Consider the following 23562-nt stretch of genomic DNA (forward strand, 5'->3'; position numbering starts at 1 on the left):
CTGCTGCTGCTCTTCCCCTTGGCCTCAGCACCTCGGCCCACTGTCAGCTGTCGTCTGGGGAGGGGGGGGGGACTGGAGCTGGAGCTGGAGCTGGCCCCCTTGGTCCCCTCCACCCGGCAGGTCACTCTCTCAGAAATGTTACCGGAAACACACGCTATTTATAGACGGCATGAATTACTCCCACGCTGTTTATGTTTGATGTCACATATAGTTCAGGTGAGATAGGATATCACTGTGTTTTATTTATTTTTTTGGTCTATACTAGTTTTTTTTTGTATTTTACTGGAAGTTACACATATTATCTGTTCTCTGAGACCAAGTTTGGGCACAGAAAGTAACTGGAATATGTTTCTCCAGTAGTTTTAACAGCTAAACCTACAATCCAATAAATGGCCTTCCCCACAAACCACAGAGCCTTATTAAAAACAGAATAGGTTCACTCCTAGCTGATAACTGTTAGCAGCCTGTTAACAAGCTCTATTAGCAGTGTGTGTGCGTGTTCTTAATACCTGCATGTGTGAATAAAGGGTGTGGCTTCCGGGCTTTTGTTCATTGACAGTCGGGGGCCTTCAGGTTGCACCGCTGCAGGAACGGTGGAGGTGCTGGTTCCTGGTGGTCTGTTGATGCAGGGGTCCCTGCTGGGGGGCTCCTGCTGGGGTTATAATTGAAAAAGACAGGGCTTTCTGAAGGTGTCAACTGGGCCTTCACGCCTTGGGACGTTTTGGGCTGGAATGCGTTAAAGCTCTCTCCTCCCACCCACAGTGAAAACGCAATACAGTACAGCTTTAAAAAGATATACTTTCTAAAGTAGCCTGAAGAATAATAACTCCTCTGCTCTCTCGCTCTGTTTTTTTTTTTTACTTTCAAATTCCCAAAATCTCAGGAGGAACACAAACAACAAACGAGGAGGCTTGTCAGGCTTTATGTACACAACTGCTCTTAGCACAAGTCTTGTGATCGTGCTATCACTGAGGCTGAAAAAAGCCCCATCACAGATAGTATTTTGGTTATTGCGTTAGGCCCCGGTGGCGGAGGGGGGGGGTGTCTGGTTTCACACCGTGCTTTACGATCTCTACTCTGTCTGGTCGTGGTGTCGCCAGGCTGTGACCTTTGGCCTAAAATACATGGTGGCGGTGGTGACTCACCCCAGTTTGCAATTTCAATTTGAGCCGTTTGGAGCTGATTCAGACACACGTAGAGCAAGTTGTGGTGAATCCAGTAGAGGGTTATAAATGCAGCCATCTGATGTCAGCTGCAGAAATGCATGCTTGTGATTTTAAGACATTCAAAAAAGTAACCCATCAATGATGTCACCAGCACAGCAAGGCTGGCAACAGTAAAACCTAAGGCTCGTCTGAAATTAGGCGTGATTTGCAAGCATGTACACGTGCAACTGTTTCAGCCTCCTGCTTCTTTGATCTCAGCAAAGCAAAGAAGAAAAAAAAAGTCATCGACAGATTTTTTTTCTAACTTTAATTCTAGCTCTGCAGACATCCTCTCCCCCCGACCTCCTCAGTGTTGCTGCACAAGTCCAAACAGGCTGGATGCTTATTTTGTGATGCATCCCCCAAAACAATGAATGTTCGTGTAAAGAGCGGTGTGTGTGTGTGTGTGTGTGTGTGTGTGTGTGTGGTGACTACAGCTGCAAGCGGTGCTCACTCACCACAGAGAGAACATTTTCAGTCTGGTCGTACCTCACACATGAAGAGATGACACAGATATGAAAACAACCAAACGCTATCTTATATTTTCTTGCTGAATATGATTTGATCATATCAAAATGTCAAAGGTCTGATTTCTCTTCCATGCATTTCTAGGATGTTTGCATCCTGAAAGAAATAAGCGATTTGCATCTTCCACGTTTTCAACTCATCAGATGTCAGAACTACTGGTCTTCGGGAGCAGTGCTGCTGCTGCTGCTGCTGCAGATGTGGGAAGAAAAACTTGAATAAATCCTTGTGTGGCTCCAGAGGAAGCAGGCGAGGCGAGTGATGTCATTTGAAGTAGCGTTGGTTTGGGCTGAAGACTACAAGTTTATAAATGAGAGAAAATATCTGGGAGTGTAGTTAGAAAAAAAAAAAAGAAGCTTCCCAGATGTCTTGCAGCCAGCTCTGTGGCTTCAACAAGCTGGTACAGTTGCATTGTGGGAAGCGTAGGCGCAGGAGGAATGTGTTATTCTCTATATCATAAATTTGACAGTGTTAATGTTCTGCAGTGCCAACCCCGGTGGAAAAAAAACTCTCTGTGCAGCCCATTGCTCTCTGCTGCATCACCTCGCAAATACCAACATATATCTGAAAGGGCATCATGCGTGCAGGGGAAGCGCCAGCTCCAGTGCGTATTTCCAGTGGGAGACCGAGCTTATTGTAAAATGCATGGCATGGCTGTTGTGTGGGAGAGAGAATAAATGACCTGGGGGAAGATGGCCAGGCGAGGCACTCCAAGCATTTGTTGAAAAAATGCAGCCTTATCCTTCACTTTTTTTTCTTTTTTTTTTTTACACTCGGGGCCCCTTCCCTCCTCCTGCAAAAGTCTCTTTTCTGAGAAAATCCGGTGTGTTTGTTGCACCCACATTATTCGTCATGGAACACTTTTTGCGCATGTTGTCAAAGAGTGTTTGTCTGTTGAATGAAGAGCCTCCTCTCCTCCACTTCCTCCCCGGGCCCTCCGATCACTTCGGATTAAAAACCCCTGTGGAAATGTCAAAAGAGCTGCAGAGAGGTGGAGGGGCCTCACTCATCGGGCCCCCTTTATGCAGCAGGGGCCCAGGCGGAGGTTTTAGTGTCAGAAGTGGCAGTTTTGTCAGTTCAGTCACCTCACTCCACGCAACATGTGGAAAACTTGTCTTCTGTTTCTCAAAGCTGCTCTGTCGCCACGCAGGGGTCGTGTCCAGACGCCTGTGTTTCTTACACCTGGGGAAAAAAATAGGAACATTTCTCCTCAGCGGATCCCTCCTTCCGTTTTTTTCCACCTCTTATATTGTTCTTTCAACAACACAAGTGTGTCGCAGAAAAACCTGAATATAGGTGTGTTTCTACCAAGAAAGTTCCTGGTAAAGACTCACTGGTTCCTCTAGGCCGGTGTCAATGTCAATGTAAATTTATTCATATAGCACATTTCATATGGCGAGCATAAACTCAATGTGCTTCAGGATAAAAGCAAGATGCAATACATGTGAGTACATATTAAAACAAAAGCCAGTGTGTTAAGACAGACAAACAAACAAGCAACAAAAAGCTAATTAAAAGCTTGTGAGAACAGATATGTTTTGTGTCTCTACTGCAGAGTAGGACCCGCCGGACTTTTTAGGCAACATAATGTGCAAAGTGCTTTGTTGTACAAACATTGTGCAGCTTTTTTAATAATACTAGGTTTTTAAAATGCTGCTTATTTTGGGGCTTTCTCTTGGCGTCACATCCCACTCCAAGTATGCCCAATCAGCATCAAGTAAACCTCAAGACTCATTTAGCCCCCCTAAAAGTTCTGAGAGATGGTCCTTTGGGGCGATCCCTGCAGTGGAGACACGCGCCAACGGCCCCTGAAGTTCCTACGGTGGAAACACCTCCCTAATGTGCAGCTTGAAGTATAATGCAGCTTTATCCTGGTGTGAAGCTGCGAGGTGATTGAAATCTCTCCGTGTGCATGCACACCCATCATTTATTTCTGCCTTATCAAGGTGCTGTAATGGAGCTGATTTATTGAAACCCATGCTATTACTCCCGCACTCACTCCACAGATAGCAGGCGGGGTCAAGCAGAGGGAGAGCTGGAGCTGGAGCTGGAGCTGCTCAGCTCAGCTCGGCTCGGTGCTGCTGCTGCTGCTGGTGGTGCCTGGCGGTGCTTGGTGGGCTCCTTGTTTGCAGCCGACTCTACCTAAAGAGAAGAGTATGTGTCGAGCTTTCATCCACTTAATGCCCTCTGCAGTTTACATTCCATTCCTGTTTAGTACACGCCGCTACTTCAAGTCTAAGCAGATATTGTTGGTGTTAGAGAGGGAGAGTGAAAAGAGAGCGAGAGAGAGATGGAAGGTCAAGGGGGGTTGGGGAATTCATCTGTTGGAGGTTTTTTTTTTTTCCTCTGAGTGCCTGCCCATTACGTGCATGAAAGGTCGCTCGCCATTTGAATCAATTGATTTGGCATGAGCAATACGGTGTGCTGCCTTTTTTTGGCTTTCACCCTTTTTTTTTCTTTTATGTGGGCCTATCACACACTCTGCGAACAGGTGGTGAGATGCTTTAAAGAGATAGTTCAACATTTTGGCAAATTGGCCCATTGCCATAATCGCTATAGTTATAGCAGTAGGTTTGTTACCTTTATTTGTCGGTGTAAGCTATTTTTAGAACGGAGGAGCAGAGTCGCATCAGCAGTTTTGCATGAATTTACCTCTAAAACGACTCTGTCTCGTAACGTTCTGTTATTATCTCATAGTGTGGTGAATGTGCAGGTCACAACTTGTCCACCAGTTGTTGGACTGTGTATTTGATGAGTTTGATGAGGGAAACCAAGAAATCCCATTAGGCTCTGTAGCGTAGCTCTGAGCAGCTCGCTGCTCTGCTCGACCGTACCTAAAAATAGCTTGCACCGACAAATAAAGGTAACAAACCTACTGCTATAACTATAGCGATTATGGCAATGGGCCAATTTGCCAAAATGTTGAACTATCCCTTTAAGTGGTGATAAACCTGTGCTGCTGCTGCTGCTGCTGCTTTAGCTGCAGGAAATGAGTGAGGCCCCCCCACACACACACGTCCAGGTTGAACTGGCTCCAGTGTCCCGGTTCCTCTCCGTCCACACTGTCCGATGTTTCTCACAGATCCTCCTGCAGCTGCATCAGTGGGTTTATTAACCGAGTGGGCGAATCACGTCCCCTCCTCCCCAGAAGAATTCTTCTCACGCTGCTTCTGACAGGCTCTGGCTGTCACTCACATGTAACTGGGACGGGAATGTCGAAGTGGGGGTGTATACGATGGTGTCCGTCTGTTTGTGCACAGTGTGGGTGGGTGGGTGGATGTTTGCAGCCGTTACCACACAGTCAGTGAATCTGTGGTTTGGGGGTGTTTTTTATTGCGTTACCAGTAAATCTGTGAACAAGTTCCAGTTGTTGTGGTTTCATCGACTTCCAGTAACTCGCTTTACTCAGCTACCTCGATCCTGATTAGTGAAGGATCACTTTACTTCTCGGAGTCATGCACTTCTCATATTCAGAAATCTGATGGTAATCCAACTGATAAAACAGATTGATGGTGTTTTGGTCCCTGTCCATGTTACATTCATCACGGTTTGTTAGAAGATAAAGTCTGTGAGAGGTTGAAAAGTTGTTTTTGATACTTTTACAACTAAATCTTTAATGTGGCAACGCAGTTGCAAGAAACAAAAAGTCTTGAAAGTCTTTGAACGTTACAGTAGTTCCTGATGTTTGAGAATCTGTTACCGAAACTACCAAACTCTTCTGAATCTAATTTCCTGACAAAGTTGTTTATGAACTCTGTTCAGTAGCTGAATCAAATTTTTCTCTGCCCTCGTGTGATTCTGTCGTTTACAGATGGATTTATGATCATTGGGTAATAATTTAACTGAGTTTGATGAGGTAATTGGCCTAATTGGCTCATTATGTGATCCATTATGGATCATCTGGACCACACAAAGGCTCTTCAAATGTGGTGCCAGCATTAACCATCTGAAAATCAATGAGGCAAAGACAAAAGATTGAACTGTTCTTTTTAAATTTGTACCTCGCTGCAGCTTCTCTGGAAACACAGCTCGCAGTGGCTCAGAGGAACCAGCAACCTCCGTCTTAGTAAGCACATTTTTAGAGTTAGCGTAAAGGCCCGGTTTGGTCAGTTAAATTGTAGGTTGAAAAATAAACTCTCCAGGATTGTCCCAGTGACTGGTGGTTGGTAAACCCCAGAAGTGGTCACGGGAAGAAGGAGCAAGCACTAAAGCAAAGTAGTGATCTCAGTATCCTACTAGACAGAGCTCCCACTCTGCTCGGCCTGTTGGAGCGTTTTTAAGGACAGGAAGTTATAGAGCGTCTTTGGCAGCAAAAAATGTCATTTTCTTGAGTTCTCAAGTGTTACAGATGAGAGTTAAGCTACAGACAGGAACTGGTTTTTAAGGTGGGACTTAACCTTGTCCTTGACTGCTTCATCGGTCATGTGACTTCATTTTTTCTGATCATTTTATTCCAGACAGTAAACATCTATTCATTAAAATACATCCAAGTAATGTTTTAGGAAACTATCTCATCTTATTTTTCATTACATATTAGAATTTAATACTCATAACTAATAAAAGATCTTCAGTAGGCTGAGTTGATTGACACAGACGGACCGGGATAGTCATAAAGTTTTGTGAGACTGATTTATCGACGATCACTGAAAAACATCAGATTGAACCAGCCTGGCCTTTCAAATTAAAAGCACCACCATGGCATAAGTTCTCCAAACTTAATTACCATGCTACGACGTTCACCGTGATTGATGACAAACGTCAAACAGATCGTCAAAGTGTTTTTAATAAGACACAGACATGAATGAAAATTAATGGCACTCTGAGAAAGTGAGTGATGCAAGAAGTTGGATTGTGTAATGATGAACTAATCTCAACATATAGAAGGAATAACCTAACAAGTAAACATGGAAAAGTGAATGCCACACTCCATCTATGTTTAGATTTAAATCCCCTCGTTCAAACTTTTAACTTTGTTTTCTCCCCTCGAGTCAGATTAGAGGGGGAAAAGAAAAAAAAATACACAAGACATTTGTTCTTGTGGTCTTCAAAATAAAAGCAGTGAATAATCAGGAGGCTTTGAACGGCTGCACTTAGCTCGTTATCCATTTTGCGGAAAACGAAGGAGCATGAAAATCTGATTAGCTGTTAATAGCCCAGTGAAAAAATGTACATGTCGAAGAGCCAGGACTTGTTTGGGAGAGAGGAGCTGACAGCGGGTCTCCAGCTGCAGGGCTCAACGACAGCTGACGATACGCTGTCTTGAAAAGGATGCTGGCTCGGCCATCAATCTTTTTCCAAAATGTTCTGCTTCCTGTTCTCTTGCTTATCTACTGTTCCTGAACCAAAATGATGTCGCTGTTCCAAACAAAAACAGCTGCGCAAACTGAAAGACTCATTCTGAAGGTTTCTGTAACATATCACCTGTCTCTCATTATCGATGGATTCTGTTGTTCCCCCTCTATCTATCTTTTTTTTTTTTTTGGAGCTGCCATCGCTCCATCTTGCAGGACAAACACTGTGCATTGTGTGCAGAGTAATTCATAAGTAAACAGTTGAATTCCTCTTGGCTGGAATGTGTGTGTCGGTGTGTGTTGCATGTGTGCACAACACCGATGCGTATGTGCCGTGCCTGCTCGTTTTTTTTTTTTTTCCTCTCCCCCCCCCCAGTGTATACCTGGTAGCCATATGACCCGCTGGAAATTGCAACAAGTCACTGAAGCGTAGAGTGAGAAGAACCTCTGAGCTTCTGAGGCCGGCGTCCTCGTAGGTTCATGGTGGAGTTCAAAGAATTACAGAGCGGGTCAAGACCTTTATCTCGAGGGAGCGATAACTTCAACAGAACAGACGTGTCTCAACTCCTGGGGAGAGTAAAGGTCGTGCGAGCTTTGCGAACTGGAACGTGGTAGCACAGTGAGAAAAGCTAATTCATATGTAGTTTCCAAACCCCCTCAAACAAGTGCAGCTTCTTCACATGTCGGCTTTAAAATCAGGTGCGAATAATATGGCGCTCATCATCCATCAAAAGGTTAATTATCTGTATACGTTTGTGGAGGTCATTATTTTTGCCCAGATGGCATTCGGCGTGGTCAGATGATACCTCATCCCAAGGGAGTGGGAAGCAGGAGATGATCACACCGATGGTTGGCTGGTCGGCACGACTGAAAAGAATCTGGTTAGTCAGCAGTTTCCTTTTGAAAATGGCCCGGGATTGTTGTTGTAAGGGTGTTCAGTCAGGGGAGGAGAGGATTTAGAGGGGATAGATCGAGTTATTTATTAGCTGGAGCCATTTAAATGGGAAAACTACCATGACAGAGATCGGTGGAAATAGGAACTGGCGGGCCATGCCAACTGGAAATGCCAGGCGTGGCACCCGGCCAGGGCCGTAACTAAACTTTTACAGCCGGAGTTCCTGGTCCAGTGTCTGGACAGTGCCGAGATGAGACGAGGTGAGAGCAGAGACGATAAAAAACCAGCACTGTGCTCCACTTGGGCTGGCACTGTGAACTTTATCAAGATGATCAGATAGGAGAATGGCTGGCTGAGCTCTGTGTCTCCTCATGGAGAGAGTGTGTGTGTGTGTGTGTGTGAGGGTCAATGAGGAGGCAGATCTGTCTTTGTCTTTATGTCACACTGAGTAGTTTTTGCCTCAGGCTGCTGAAGAATACAGTCTCTACAAACCCCCCCTCCCTTTTTTAACCCCACACTCCCACCATTGATCTGATGGTGATGTCTGCACGTACTATGTCTGGACAAGAACTTCTAGTTTTAGTTTAACCCTCACACATGACGTTTTCAAAGTGATTTGAAACTCTCTCCCAGTTTGTGTTTGACCTTAATAGACTATGTGAAACAGAGGGGTTACTAGGATGTCATCTTTGGGGGGGCATTTGGATTATTTGGGGTGGCCAACAACAAATATGTTGGAGGCAGGGGCGACTTTAAAGAAACACACAGCTTGCAAAATGTACAAACTTGACTGTGAAGCCAATACAGCTAATGAAAACCAGACAAATGAACGGACAAGAATCAATGGTATTGACAGTTTGAATTGGATCACTGAGGGTGTTACAATTCCCTAAACTGTGTCTGTACCACATGTGTGAATAAGTGCTGTGATTTGGGGATAATGTAAAGGAGGAGCACACCCACAAAATGGCCAATAGGAAAGCAGAACATTTCTTGATGACAAATGACAAAATTACAGAAAACTATGAATGCTCAGAAGAGCTATAATTTTCATTGGATGGGCAGATGATTCCTGTGGGTGGGTAATGCCCACCCCAGCCCACCCCTGGACACGCCCCTGGTGTAAAATTGGAGATGGATTTGATTAAATATTTATCAGAGCCGAGCGTTATAGTGGGATGAGATGGCGTTGCATTTCTTTCCATATATTCATCACTTTTTTGGCATTTGACAAAACATGGTCGGATCTGCTGATACAACTTTACATGATAAATATATTAATAAAGTCGATAAAGATGAAAAAATAATGGTCAGAGTCAGATCATTAAGGTAAAGTTGTGTGGGGGAAAAAAGATACCTCTATACCTGATATATAAAGGCAAAATCTAAAGTATTTAAAACCCCCTAAAGTGTCTGATTAAAGAATAAAGTCCGTCAGGATCCAGTGCTTTTTGATTGATACCAGGAAAGTGTTTCCTGCTCTGTTTATCTGTAGCCTGAGGCCGAGTGCTGCATCTCCAGTCTTCAGTTACACTCCTGCTATTGTTCCATTCCATTCATGAATGAAGGATTTTGAAGCAACCTGCCCTTCAAGGTGTTGCATTTATCTCAGGTGTTTTTACTGCTGCTGCTGCTCCAGGTGACATCATGTTTCCGTGACAGATTCCTTCCTGAGGAGCTCGTCGTAAAGAACAGGTCGTGGTATGCTGGTCGGGGGGGGGCAAAGTTTAAAGCATACTTTAGACAGATTTGTGTCAATCTGCTCTGAATGTCAGCTGCTTTCCCAGGATTTGTGTGTGAGAGTGTGTCATCACGGCCAGCTGCGAATATCTGTTGCCAACTTTCGATTTAGATTAGAAATAGAATATACACAAACAGGAAATGCTAATAGTTTCTTGTGTTGTGTGTGTGTTGTGTGAAAAAAAAAAAAAAAAAAAAACTCCAGACCTCGACATGCAAACTCCTGAGAAGCCCTGTAAGAGATAGTGAATGGTAAAAGTAAACACATCACAATGCCCTATTTCCCGTCTGGGCCTTTGTTTTCCCTCCACCCTTCCAGGGTCCATGTATAGCGCTGGGTGTAACCGCTCTGTGTGTGTGCAGAGACTTCAACCCCTATAAATCTCCTTTGTGTTTTTCCGCAGGTGACTCAGGCCTCCAAGGTGTGGGGGGAGGTCCCTCTGCCAGAGGACCTGGAGGCGGAGAAAGACGTCAAGGCGTCTCAGAGCTTGCTGGACGACGATGAGGACTTTGCTGCCGATGAAGCTTCAGGAGGTACGAGACCCCCCACCACCCCTACCCCACCTCAAACAAAAAACAAAAAACACAGCAACAGCTGCCGTCAATCCTCGGCGGTTCTGTTTTTCATGATGCATTCCTCAGCCTGTTAACCCGGCCCCCCAAAAAACTTGCAACAAATTATGTGAATGAACACACATTTGCAGGATTCATCATTTGCAGATTTTTATTGTTACATAAGTGAACAAAGCTCGTTGTCCTGTCCTTGAACCTGCACACTCACCCAATCTCTTCTTCCTCTGCTTCTTCTTTAATTCTATTCATAGGTAAATCTGTATTTTCTTTGGGTACTGTAGCCCTTTAAAGGGATAGTTCAACATTTTGGTGAATGTGCAGGTCACAACCTATCCACCAGAGTGTTTTGGAGTTGTTGGATTGTGTATTTGATGAGTTTGATTAGGGACAGTGGACCTGTACCGTTCACCTCCATTGTGTTCACTGAGCAGCTCACGTCTCGTAATGAACCTACTGCTATGACTATAGGGATTATGGCAATAGGTGAATTTGCCAAAATGTTAAACTATTCCTTTAACAACGTGGCTTTTACCTGGTAGAAATGTAAATAAAGTGTGTTCGTAAAAATTAAAATCTTCCTCTCCTCCACCAGACCTGCCCAGCGGAGAGGATGACGGCAGCACACCGTGGCCCCCGGCCCCCGACAGAACAAGTAAGCGCCCAGAAAATCGAGTGAATCTAACGGTTCTGTGTGACAGCTTTTATTTATGTGTGGAAGATCATTCAGCCCTCTAAAGCTCCCCCATCTGTGACTCTAGTGGCTGCACGAAGCAGCAGCAGCAGTGTGTGTGTGTGTGTGTGTGTGTGTGTGTGTGTGTGTGTGTGTGTGTGTATTTGTGCAAGATGTCTGTCTGTGCCTGAATGATGATGCCTTCACATCCTGCTGCACCCTCTCCTCCTCACTCCTCGCCAACTTGCCAGCGCCCGGTCATAACACAGGGGCTTCGGCTTTTGTCTTCCGAGACATAAACATCTCCTCTCCTCTTTCATCCTTTTAACCGGTGGCAGAGGTGACAGCGCTGTAAGATACATGAAAGCTCGATGAACAATAAAAAGCTGCAGCAGAGCATCTCTGTTTTGCATTCCATTCACAAGTGCACTTTGGACTTTTTTTTTTTTTTTCACTTTTTATGTGGACTTGAAAAGTATTTATACGCAGAGACCCCACTATATCACATGGCAGCGTGGCAGCGGAAAGTAAATAACGTATTAAACTTTGCATGATGGGTCCCACTCTTTAATCATTCCTGCGGTTCGCTGCTGCTCGTTACGCTTCTGTTGTTGGTGCATTTTTCTTGTTTATGCCATCTCTTAAATTTCTCCTCATTGCAGACGGCAAAATAAAAAACAAGTTTTAACAGTTGACTTTTTCGATGAATACTGTATATCTGCACGGTGCTCGACCTCAGCCACTCAGAAGAAGGACTTAAAAAACATCAACTGGAAATGCGTCATTAGGATGATAAAATCAAACTCCTGGACTCGCATGCACCTGGTTCCTTGGTCCAACCCTGTGTCTCAGCTCAGATACATAGTACACTAACTTGTAGTATACTTGTATGTTCATGTACTTACTAATGTATTGCGCAAATTTGGACAGGGTAGTGTTGCCTCAAATGGAATACGATCGTTGTGCACTTACCAGAAATGACGATCGCAACATTTGCCCATTGAATAGAGTTCCTGGAAGCTATCACCAGCTGATGAACCGTAGCTGCTGCATTTATAGTAGCTTGTTATGGCGTATGTTTGTTGTTCATGTGTGTTAAATTGTGTACTATGTAGAAGATTTCAGCATTAGATGTGTGATCAGAGGCTTAACAAGTTGTAAAGTTTTCCCAGTCATGCACCCACCAACCATAAATTCAAACATTAGCTCACTATCCTGCAATCTTTTTAGTGTTGTGTCTTAACATTGTGATGTTATTCTTGCTGTTGTGTTGTGTTGTATTGTGTTTTAAGCGTGTGAAACTTTGTTATTGTTGTTGTTTGAAAGGCTGCTTTTGTGATGTTTTTGTATTTGTGTGTGCTTGTCTGTGTTAGATTCATGTTATCTGTTCCTGCTCAGGGACTACAGATGAAATTGAGCTAGTAGCCGTGCACTGTCACGTCTCATAAACAAATAAATAACATATTAAATAAATAGTAAATATACGTGTAATGCAACAACTAGCGTTAGCGCTGTGGGTAACTTTAAGCTGGTGATAGTCAGCCACAGACACCACACATCTTATGAACAGTAATTCAGTTCAGATGGCCAAATTAACCCAATAATGGCTTCTATTCTGTCCTACACATTTGTACAGTACGACGTAGTCCATAGACTAGAATAGAGTGCAACCACCATCCAGGTACAAACAGTACACTGCATTTTGACATATTTGTCAGTGTGAACGCGTGTGTGAATTGAGACACAGCACAAGTTTGGCCAACATCTGGCCTGTTATTTTCCAGTGTTGTGTGAGTGCGTTTGACAGCTGGATAATTTTCTTACTGTGCAACAAGAATTAGTCCAGATGTGGAAGTCGTATCGTGACAATCATTCTCTACATAGTCCAGATTCAGTCCAGGGACCGGGGGTGTGCGCTGAGTCAGATTACTGGAGGCCAGATACTGGTTTCCCTTTAGTGTCATTATTTTTTCTACATTTTTTAGACTAACGTGAAAAAAATGTGAATAATTATATTCCCTGTAGGATTTTTTTTTTTTTTGCACTTTAATTGACTTGGTGTTGAAAACAGGAGTGGGCTGCACATACAGTTTTTTCTGCCACTCACTTTAATGGAAAGCAGCGAGTGCCGTGTCTAAAGTCTTGTCCTCGCTGTGTGTCAGACTTTATGATATCAGGTTGAGACATGTCGGAGCGTGGAGAAGAGAGCGGGGCTTTATGAAGGGTTGGGGTTAACAGAAAGAGTCTGTATGAAAGCTGCGGTTCGTTTGTTCATTCATCAGCATGTGTCATCCATCTGTGCTGAAAACGCAGCTCTGAAAGTCTTTTTTTTTGTTGTTTGTTTCTGTCTTTGCCAAAGTTGCACAAACTTATTATTTTTCCATTCGTTGTGTAAAGTTTCTATGCAAACATGGCACATTTGTGTCAGTAGCAGTGGTGGCTGTATATTCATTGTTACTTTTTCTACATGGGTCTTTGCAGGAGATTGACAACCACAGATTTGACCATGTTTCTCCGTCATCTTATATCACAGACAGCCCAGAATAGACCTTTAGTCTCCATAGGATCCTTCTGCAGTTTTTGTTTTTTGAGGAAGCACAGTAGAGCTACTGACATAACTTCTGTGGCTATTTCATAACTATGCATGTCCCACCTCTATTTATTACATAATTACTATTATTACTCAGCTTCTCGTTCTAAAGTTAATATCCTATCAGATCAGATCGCTTCCCTCCTGATCCAGGACAAAGGCCTGGTAGCTGCTGCTCCGTCTTACTTTCGTCCTTGGTGCCAGACGCTGGCACTCGACCGGTTGGCTGACTGAGCTGATGACATCATGGCAAAGTAATTGTTTTGGTTGCTATTGCGAGCTGACATCAGAGCTGAGGCATATAGCATGTGCCTCGCTCGCACACCGAAATAGCAACTGTTGTGAGGCCTCGCTGCATTTGTGTTGGTTGGTTAAAAAGAAAAGCCAGAGGAGACGTGATGTGATGTGTTGGTGTGAGCTGGTTGGTGTTGACAGAATGTGATTGTGATGAATTAGGTCAGGGAGGTTTAACCTGAGGTCTGATTTCTGTTTTTAGCAGCGCCACCACCAAGTGAAAAGTAAATACAGCAAGTTTGCAGATCGTTTCAGTTGCTGAATGTTTTTATTTCAGCCTCCTGCAGCTAATCTGAGGTTGTTTATTGCGACGCTGGCACCTCAGTCCTTCAGGTCACAGTCAGCTGGGCAGACACACGTGCAGCAGTGGCGGCTGCTGGACTTTCAAAGAGGGGAAGCTGATTTTCGGCCTACATCATAAAATTTGTCCCTTTTTATTTAGCCTATACGGAAATTCTGTCCATATCAAGAAAGCGATCTGCGACAGTATGAATGAATGATCGAACTAACGATTAAACTTGAACAAAAAAACGTGAGGATTATGTCAAACTGAAACAAGGAAATGCTTTAATAGTGTTTTATTTACAGCGTTAGATATGTTCAATGGAAATGTCGACTTCCACAGTCGGGCTGAACTAAGCAACAATCCTCTGGTGCCAGTGTAGGCCTATGTTTCTAAATAGCTGTCAATCAAAAAGGGATTCAGCCTCTAGACAGATCCTCCAAGCATCCAGGCCCCGCCCACTGCTCAATTCACTTCCTGAGACACTGACAACATCGCAGCATTTATCCAATGACCATCTAGTTTCTCTGCCGCCCCATTGAAGTCCATTGGACGCTGAGCTTGAACAGGTTTAATGCACTGAGACGCTGCAGGAACGTATGAGAAGAAAATCGAATCGGTCGACCGAGGGATAAGAAGCTGAATCTGAACAAACCTAAACCTGTCTGTTCTAACGCATAGTCAATGAAATGTAAACACAGCAGTTCATATTTGGCCATTTATTTTTCAGACCAATGGCTCCAGATGTACACAAAAGTATAAAAACTACATAATTTAAAGCCGGCCTTGCTGTGTTGACAGCACAAGGTAGGAGAAATATATTCTGTCAGATTTCGTAGCGTGACACGAGCCGACAACCATCGCCCCATTACTTTGGTTTAATGCTTCTGTTTCCATAAACTTCCCTTCCTTCTGACAATGCTCCTTTAATGTGGCAATTAAACAGGAGGCTGAGATCGAGCAGGTCTTTTCTTTAATATATCGTCTTATCTCCAGAGGCGGAGGTGGGGGCGGGACATTTGCATTCTTCTCAGTTTGATCACAGCGCTGCTGCTCCTACTCCTACGATTGGAAGCGGCGGCGGCAGTGAGCGCTATTTCCATATATAGATCTGAGCATGATAGCAATGGGAAGGAAATTCGGTTTCCTGTGCTGAATGCTGAGTACTTTTGCCGAGTGTCTCTGTCCTGTTGGCTGTCCGAACCATTCAGCCAAGCCTCTGCCTTCCTTCCCTCGCTCCTCTGTAAAGTCAAAGATGTCGGTGCCACAATTTCCTTCATCATGCCCTGTATCCTGTTGTTACTATTCGCAGCAGGTTAAAGGAATTCCCATTTCCCAGTGTCCCAGCATCATATGCTGATGATGTGAAAAAGGAAAAAGAACAAACATCTGGTGTCTAAACACTTGCTGAGATCAGGCTATTTTGAACCTCTTTTGTCCATTGTTGTTCTTTGTTCCCGTCTAATCTCAGTCTGGGATCTCCTCTGGAGATACGGAGGTTGCATCCCATGTCCTCCTGACCTCTCGTCTCGACCTCCACACTAAGAGCCCCGAAGAGATTTCTGGGAGACAAAATCTAGTTTATCTCATCTCTCCAGTGCAACGTGCACATCGGCCACTTTGTTTAGAAATCAGAAAAGACACAGAGATTACCACGTCCCTCGTTGCACTGGTGACGGAGGCTGGCGAGGGTCAAGTCTCTCCCAGTTACTAATTTTGGATGGAAAGCTTGAGAATTCAAATCTCCAGACTGATGTCCTGCTGACCCACGAGTGAACCTCGGCCAGTGTGTTTAACTTCATTTGTAGAACATACAGGGCTGAAAGTAAAAAAAAAAAAAACACAGTAAGGAAGGTTATTTTTAATGGGATTGGGAATCTTTTTATTTTCACTGAGAAATATTGAAGTTTTTGTGTGAAACGTTTGTGATATTGTGCCATATTTTCATGTATTAAAAACTGGTGATTGGAATTTTCACATAATAATGTGATTAATTGTTCAGACATGTTCAGTATCATATCAGCTGAAAAATGGCGAGAAATGACAATTTTTTGCTGTCGCATTTAAAGCTGAAATGATAGATTTTTTTCCTTTTTTTTGTCCAATACTGCATTTGCATCACTTTTCAAGTTCATATGGCGAACACATAGGAAAACAGCAACACCAGTGTGAACTCATGGCAACCAGTTAGCCAAAGCCCAATTCATCAGCACCTTTATGGAAGTTGTATTCAAGGGACAATGAGGAGTTTTGGAAAGCCACTTTGTTTAGAAATCAGAAAAGACAGAGATTGCCACGTCCCTCATTGCACTGGTGACGGTGGCTGGCGAGGGTCAAGTCTCTCCCAGTTACTAATTTTGGATGGAAAGCTTGAGAATTCAAATCTCCAGACTGATGTCCTGCTGACCCACGAGTGAACCTCGGCCAGTGTGTTTAGCTAATATTCATTCGTAGAACATACTGTAAATCAGGGCTGAAAGTAAAAAAAAAACATAATAAAAGTTATTTTGAGTGGGAATGGGAATCTTTTTTATTTTCACTGAGAAATATTTAGGTTTTTGTGTGAAACATTTGTGATGTTGTGCCATATTTTCATGTATTAAAAACTGGTGTTTTGAATTTTCACATGATAATTTGATTAACTTTCAGTTCAGTATGAAAAATGGCAATACATGTTTTTGCTGTTGCATTTAAAGCTGCAGTGATAGAAGTTCATATGGTGAACACATTGGAAAACAGCGACACCAGTGTAAACTCCTGTCTGATGTTAGCATGCTAACCAGTTAGCCACAGCCCAGTTCATCAGCGCCTTTATGGGAGTTGTATTAAAAAAATTCCTCTGAACATGAGTCATGGTTTAGAAAAGGCAGCAGAAAAAAGTGCTAATGCACATTTGGCCCGAACCTGAACTAGACTAAATGTTTAAATTGTGATCATATGCAACAGAGAAGAGACGATTAATGAAGCCTCATAGTTTTATAAACTGTCACTGATTTACTCTGTGCTGTGTGACATGTTGACTTGAGATTATTAAACATGCAGCTTAGAGACTTTACTAACTTTATAACCACACAGACTCTCAGACAGACAGGTTGCTGCATTCCTGTGAAGCCTCAGCTGTTTTTTTTTTTTTTTTTACTTCTTAATCACATCAATTACTAGCGGCTGCTTGCTGACAAAACACAATCCAGGTTCAGATTCTTCCGTTATCTCTGGAGGAGAACAGATGTTGCGGCGTAAGTGGACAATACATCAGGGTAATGTAGCCTGTCTGTCAGATGGGCCCGGGCAGGGGGACAGAGGATGGGGGGGGGGGGGGCATGGCCACGGCTTGGGCCACGGCTTGGGCCACCCATGTGTGTATGAGTGGCACTGCCCCTGTGTGTGTGTGTGTGTGTGTGTGTGTGTGTACTAAGTTGCACAGAAGGACAAACTCTGGCAGCTGCAGTTATTTTGGATGAGGTCTTTGTTGTTGCACTGCTGGGGGGCCCTCAAGGTGGTCACACACATACTGACGCAGTTCTTCTCCCATTTGTGGGCAAAGGCGGTTGTAACACAGCAGACAAAACACACAAACGTTTTAAAGGACACGTCTGGTTTCACCTGCGTGAACCTCGTCTCCATTCACAAACAGTGTGTGAGTCGGTGTGTGTGTGTCTGTGTGTGACCATGCGAGCTCAGGGGTGGCCACCGTTCTGAAACGCCACCTCTGAATGGTCGTCTAGTCACTGACCGACTGCAGCCTCATTACTGCTGCCTGCCCCATGATGCTGCACTCTGTTGTACCAATAACAAGTGTGTTGCCGTGGAGAGCTGGCCGCTGCCGCTCCTCTTTAGGAAAGAGATATTGTGGCTTTGGTAGGGAGGGAGGGTTGAATGATGTCTTTTTCCTCACGCTGGCGGCTTCTAACTGATGCATCTTGTTTGTTTTGATGCTCCTCATAATAACGCACGCTGCACTGAGAGGAGATAGAGTACCTTTAAATCGAAGCTACATGTAAGATAATAGTTTAGTTCTGTTCCAAAACAAACACGACATCAGATCTTGTTGTTATTGGCAGGAGATTTAATTGTCCCGTGGTTTTTCCCCCAGATCTGAGAGTTTATTTGGACAAAGCTGGGTTGATCAGTGGCTTCCTGGTTGAACACTAGAGAGTATCCATATCAAATAATACCTCTCGTGGGATTTGTTAAACTCTTTAACGGTTTTATTTTCTGCTGGGATAATTCACCCAGTATATTCCGACTGAATGCATCACAAACCTTGCTGTTTTTTTTCTTCTTCTTCTTTTTTTACTCTCTCGGTTTCTTACATTTCTTTTTACTCTGATGTTTTTTCCTGTGCAGTTTTACAGTGATTGCTTTGTTTCAGTCGGTGATCACGGTCCGATCTACACACGTCGGCCTCTCACTCCGACAAGGATCTCAACATATCTGCAGGCTTTGAAGTAGCGGATGCTTCATTAGCTTTAATTAGTTTGGGTCACTATTCTCGAGGGAGACCTTAGATCATTTGGGTGGTGTGTGTGTGTGTATGTGTGGGTGTGGGGGGGGGGCGGGGGGGGGGGGGGGGGGGGGTTGTTCTGTCATCTGTTTCCTGCTGGACTTTGTAGACTTTAAATCGTTTCACAGAAACTCCTGCCGACTCTGCACTTTCCTAACCTCATTTACCTGCTGCTCACCTGGCTGCAGCAGTTACAGGCAAATCGAAAAGCAAATAACACCGACTCCTTCCCCAATCCACTCTCCTCTGAAAGACATGCCTCAGCTACAATAATAGGAGAATGAGAAGGAATAAGTTGCTTTTTTTTTGTTTCTTTGAATGTGCAGCTGTAAAACAGCTGGATCCAACACACTCACTTGATTATGAGGGAGCTGTTGTTCAAAAGTGTCTGTTGAAGTTTATGGAGTGGATTCATACAGAATCTGGATCAGAGCAGAGAAGCCTGTCTGACCAGCACAGCTCACGTGGAAGGAAAAATGTATTATTCAGTATTATTCCAGAAAAATGCTGAGTTTTGTTGTGATTGTCGCGGCAAATATCCTTGATTATGCGGTCTTTTCTTAAAAAATATGACGGAAGGTGCAGCGTTGTATTGATGCAATTTTATGCGATGAAATTGCAGTAACGTGATTTCGATGACGCGTGAAGTTCAGATTGGGGGCAAGAAGCAGAGAACAGTGATTGGAAATGACAAACACAATGAGTACACAAAAAGTGACAGTTTAGATCCCCAATATGTCAGTTTGTCCAAGTAACACCTTTTTGGAAACTTACTCCGACGTTTTCGGAAATATGAAGACCATCGGCTGGTCAAACTCTGTCGTCATCCCGGGGAGAAAGTGAGCCGATGAATTTCCCTGCTTAATGACTGTAGGAGCCAATATTGTGTTAAAGACAGTTAAGATTTTTGTTGTAGATTATGGTGTGTTTTATACTTTGGTATTTTTGTGTGATGCCATTACTGCCTTTTCTGCCTAGTTTCCGCACCTGGACTAGGCACTGTAACACATTGGAGGGCATATGGAGGTTATTTTCTATCATAAATCAAGAGCATATTATGTTGATTTGAGAGCATTACTTTTTGATTTGACGTTCAGAAAACTCTGCTCTCATATTCAAATTTACTCTGCTTGCGCTCAAACTATGTGCTCGATGTTTAAACCTGTGCTCTCGGATTCAAAGTTGCCCTGCTCGTGCTCAAACTGTGTGCTCGCACTTGGTCACAGCTGCCTGCGCAGAGTGTTTCCTCTTGCGCGGAGGAAAGTCCTGCTCTCGGATCTCTGCTCTGCTCACGGAGTTTCTGTCAACTGTCAACCAATAGAAGACCGGCTACTGTTGACCAATCAGATCATCCCTACTTCTATGCTTCTTTGTGGGTGCGTTCACTGTAATTCAAGGAGCGTCACATACGGGCGGGCACTCTTTCTACCGGGTTTATCTATTTCCGCCCCACAGGCTGTTAAATGTGGCGGCTCCCTTTATGTTTTGACAACTTTTGGAATAAAATATCAGTTAATTAATACACAAGCGCCCGTGCTTTTCATTACAATAGGTAGCTATATAAACATAAACTAGCAGTAGTAGCGGATGGGTGCCTTATGTATGTTTTTTTTTTTTTATCCACGTTCATCGGTATATATGTCTTATAGTCTAAATGCCAAGAGTCACTTGTAAGTGCTGTGATGGAACAGTGGTTAAGGCAGATGACAGTAGCTCTTATTGTTGATCATGGGACCGCTGGTTCGAATCCCGGCCCTGCCGGCACCCTCATGTTATGCTATTTGATTTTTATGATTTTTTTTTTTTCATTGAAACGCTTAACAAGAGATGGTGGGTTACCATGCGTGATTAAAAACATGATGAAATGAAAATTAAAAAAATATGCCATGATGATAATAATTTTGGTGCGTGACACCCGGGGGTCAAAGCCAGGGGGCGCACTACTTTGGATCAGTGCAACGCAAGTGTGTGTTTTGAAAGCGAGGCTGATTTATGCATGGCCACATTAGGCTTAGCATTAGCTTCCCTGACACTACAAATTGTAGCCTATATTGAAACGATATGGAAGCATAGACTGTAAAAAGATGAAAGAGGTACAATATAGTAGGTATCTGGCAACATGAAACAATAAACTTACTTGAGTACTTCGGTCGGCCATGGTGACTGTCTCCCCGCTCACTCAGTCTCTTTCTTCTTGGGAAAGCACTGATTATTACTATTATCATCATGGCATATTTGGCATACCCACCATCTCTTGTTAAGCGTTTCAATGAAAAAAAAAAATCATAAAAATCAAATAGCATAACATGAGGGTGCCGGCAGGGCCGGGATTCGAACCAGCGGTCCCATGATCAACAAAAAGAGCTACTGTCATCTGCCTTAACCACTGTTCCATCACAGCACTTACAAGTGACTCTTGGCATTTAGACTATAAAACATATATACCGATGAAAGTGGATAAAAAAAAAAAACATACATAAGGCACCCATCCGCTACTACTGCTAGTTTATGTTTATATAGCTACCTATTGTAATGAAAAGCACGGGCGCTCGTGTATTAATTAACTGATATTTTATTCCAAAAGTTGTCAAAACATAAAGGGAGCCGCCACATTGTGGGGCGGAAATAGGCGGAAATAGATAAACCTGGTAGAAAGAGTGCCCGCCCGTATGTGACGCTCCTTGAATTACAGTGAACGCACCCACAAAGAAGCATAGAAGTAGGGATGATCTGATTGGTCAACAGTAGCCGGTCTTCTATTGGTTGACAGTTGACAGAAACTCCGTGAGCAGAGCAGAGATCCGAGAGCAGGACTTTCCTCCGCGCAAGAGGAAACACTCTGCGCAGGCAGCTGTGACCAAGTGCGAGCACACAGTTTGAGCACGAGCAGGGCAAACTTGAATGCGAAAGCAAAGTTTGAGCACGAGCAGGGCAACTTTGAATCCGAGAGCACAGGTTTAAACATCGAGCACATAGTTTGAGCGCGAGCAGAGTAAATTTGAATATGAGAGCAGAGTTTTCTGAACGTCAAATCAAAAAGTAATGCTCTCAAATCAACATAATATGCTCTTGATTTATGATAGAAAATAACCTCCATAAGGGCAGTTTAGAGGTGGATTAGCAGCAGTGCTCGGGACAGAGCAAAAAGGTTTTTTGACTGTTATATTTTACGTTATGTTACTGTGTTAGGATCTTGTTACAGCTGTTGAAGCGTCACCTGTGGACCTTTTGTGGAATATCTTCATGTGTGAGGAATCTAAGAGAAGCTTGGATGTATACTGATGGAGATATTATACCTGGATGTACAGCAACGTGAAATAAAACTGCAAAATGACGACGTGAGGAATAAAAAATGGTAACGAGTCAAGCCAATTGGACCTACTTGTAATAACTTGAGTGTCTTTGAAAGTAAATTTAATGTTTGCCACTACAATGATTGTAGCCGAGCAGTGTCCAACTCTGCTCCCTCTGAGTTTTTTAATCCACGTCTGCCGCCATTTTGGGGGAGCTTTTTTTTTTTTTTAATTGTCCCCTTGTGTGTGATTATTTTCAGAACTCAAAAGTAGTTCTTGTATTTTTCTCGATTTGACCAGTTGTTACAGTCGTAGACTTCATAAAACTCATTCAACCAACCCTGTCTCCAATACAGTTATGATGAATCAAACCCTCACCCACTGGATGCAAACTGTTAGGATAGCGTTTAGTTTCTTCCGTGATCTCGGGTCTACAGCTGCTCTGGGCGAGTTTGATACGTCAAACGGAGCAAAACCATATCGGAACAGAGCGCAGGAATTCCGGGTTGGTATAGCTTTTCTTCCTATCGGCAAATCACATCCTGACCGTGATCTGCAGTCGTGAACTTTCCACGTGATGTCTCCTTTATTGTAGCAGCTGGCAAAAAGTAAAATTTGATGGGGGAAAAAAAGCGATTCAACCCCCTACAACCACGTTTCTCTAAAGGGACCGGTTAATTTATGAGATAATAAAAGTTCCTTTTTTGGAACATAAGTCTAGAAAATCTGTTGTATCTACAGAAGCGTCTCTGTGTTGAAACCCACCCATGTCTCGGAGCGAGCGAGCTGACATTTCAGAGCGTGTCCCATGGTGTAGCCATCCAAGGCAGTGGAAGAATGAATGAGTCACCACAAAACAGAACATGGTCGTTGTTGCCGGTGCCAGGGCAGAGGGCATTACTTTTGGTTTAAAAAAAAAAAAGGTTTTAATGGCACTTAGTTCTTTCCATTTAGGAGGGAAAACAGGAAACAGCTCCTCCCTATGTCTGTGCAAAAGTCCCAGGGTGGATGTGTCTGTGTGTGTGTGTGTGTCGGACAACAGAGATGTGAAGTGTGTGTTTAGTTTTGTAGGATATCCTCTTTGTTTGGTTGCGCCAAAGACGACTCACTTCTAAAGAGGCGCCCTCTGACCTTCTCTCCTTCACACTGCCGTGCAAACACACTTCCTTGCGCGCCTGCAGACAGACACTTGTTGAACTCATTAGTCAACAAAAAAAAAAGAAAATCCCAGCCCCCGTTGTCCCGTTAAACATGAACATCCAGCGCATGTGGATGGATGGAAATGATTAGAGAGGAGCTGCTGATGATGTGAAATCGATGCTGACGTTTCTTAAGCTTCTTACTCAACTGTGATGACAAGTCTTGTTTTCATTCCTTGCTGTTATTTCATGTGTATTTCACTTTAAAGGGATAGTACAACATTTTGGCAAATTGACCCATTGCCATAATCCCTATAGTTTTAGCAGTAGGTTCATTACCTTTAATTGTATAGAACGGCGGAGAAGAGCCGTGAGCTGCTCAGAGCTACGCTACGGAGGCTAATATTTCTTGGTTTTCCTCATCAAAACTCATCAAATACACAATCCAACAACTCCAAAACGCTCTGGTGGACAAGTTGTGACCTGCACATTCACCACGCTATGAGATAATAATGAAACGTTATGAGACAGAGTCGTTTTAGAGGTAAATTCATGCGTTG

The 23562-nt window shown here is 43.6% G+C and overlaps 1 protein-coding gene across 2 annotated transcripts in view; it reads left to right on the top strand.

Annotated features, from left to right (window-relative positions):
• The window catches only part of hspg2 (heparan sulfate proteoglycan 2), a 110125-nt gene that overhangs the window by 19677 nt on the left and 66886 nt on the right, over positions 1–23562 (top strand). For both annotated transcript variants that reach the window (XM_085782712.1, XM_085782713.1), the window contains exons 2-3: positions 10061–10190; positions 10822–10881. In XM_085782712.1, the coding sequence (XP_085638838.1) occupies positions 10061–10190; positions 10822–10881 (190 nt within the window). The remainder of the gene's footprint in view (positions 1–10060; positions 10191–10821; positions 10882–23562) is intronic.

This window comes from Trachurus japonicus, chromosome 7, assembly GCF_045865225.1.
Source record: "Trachurus japonicus isolate A0001 chromosome 7, Traja_1.0".
Classification (NCBI taxonomy): domain Eukaryota; kingdom Metazoa; phylum Chordata; class Actinopteri; order Carangiformes; family Carangidae; genus Trachurus; species Trachurus japonicus.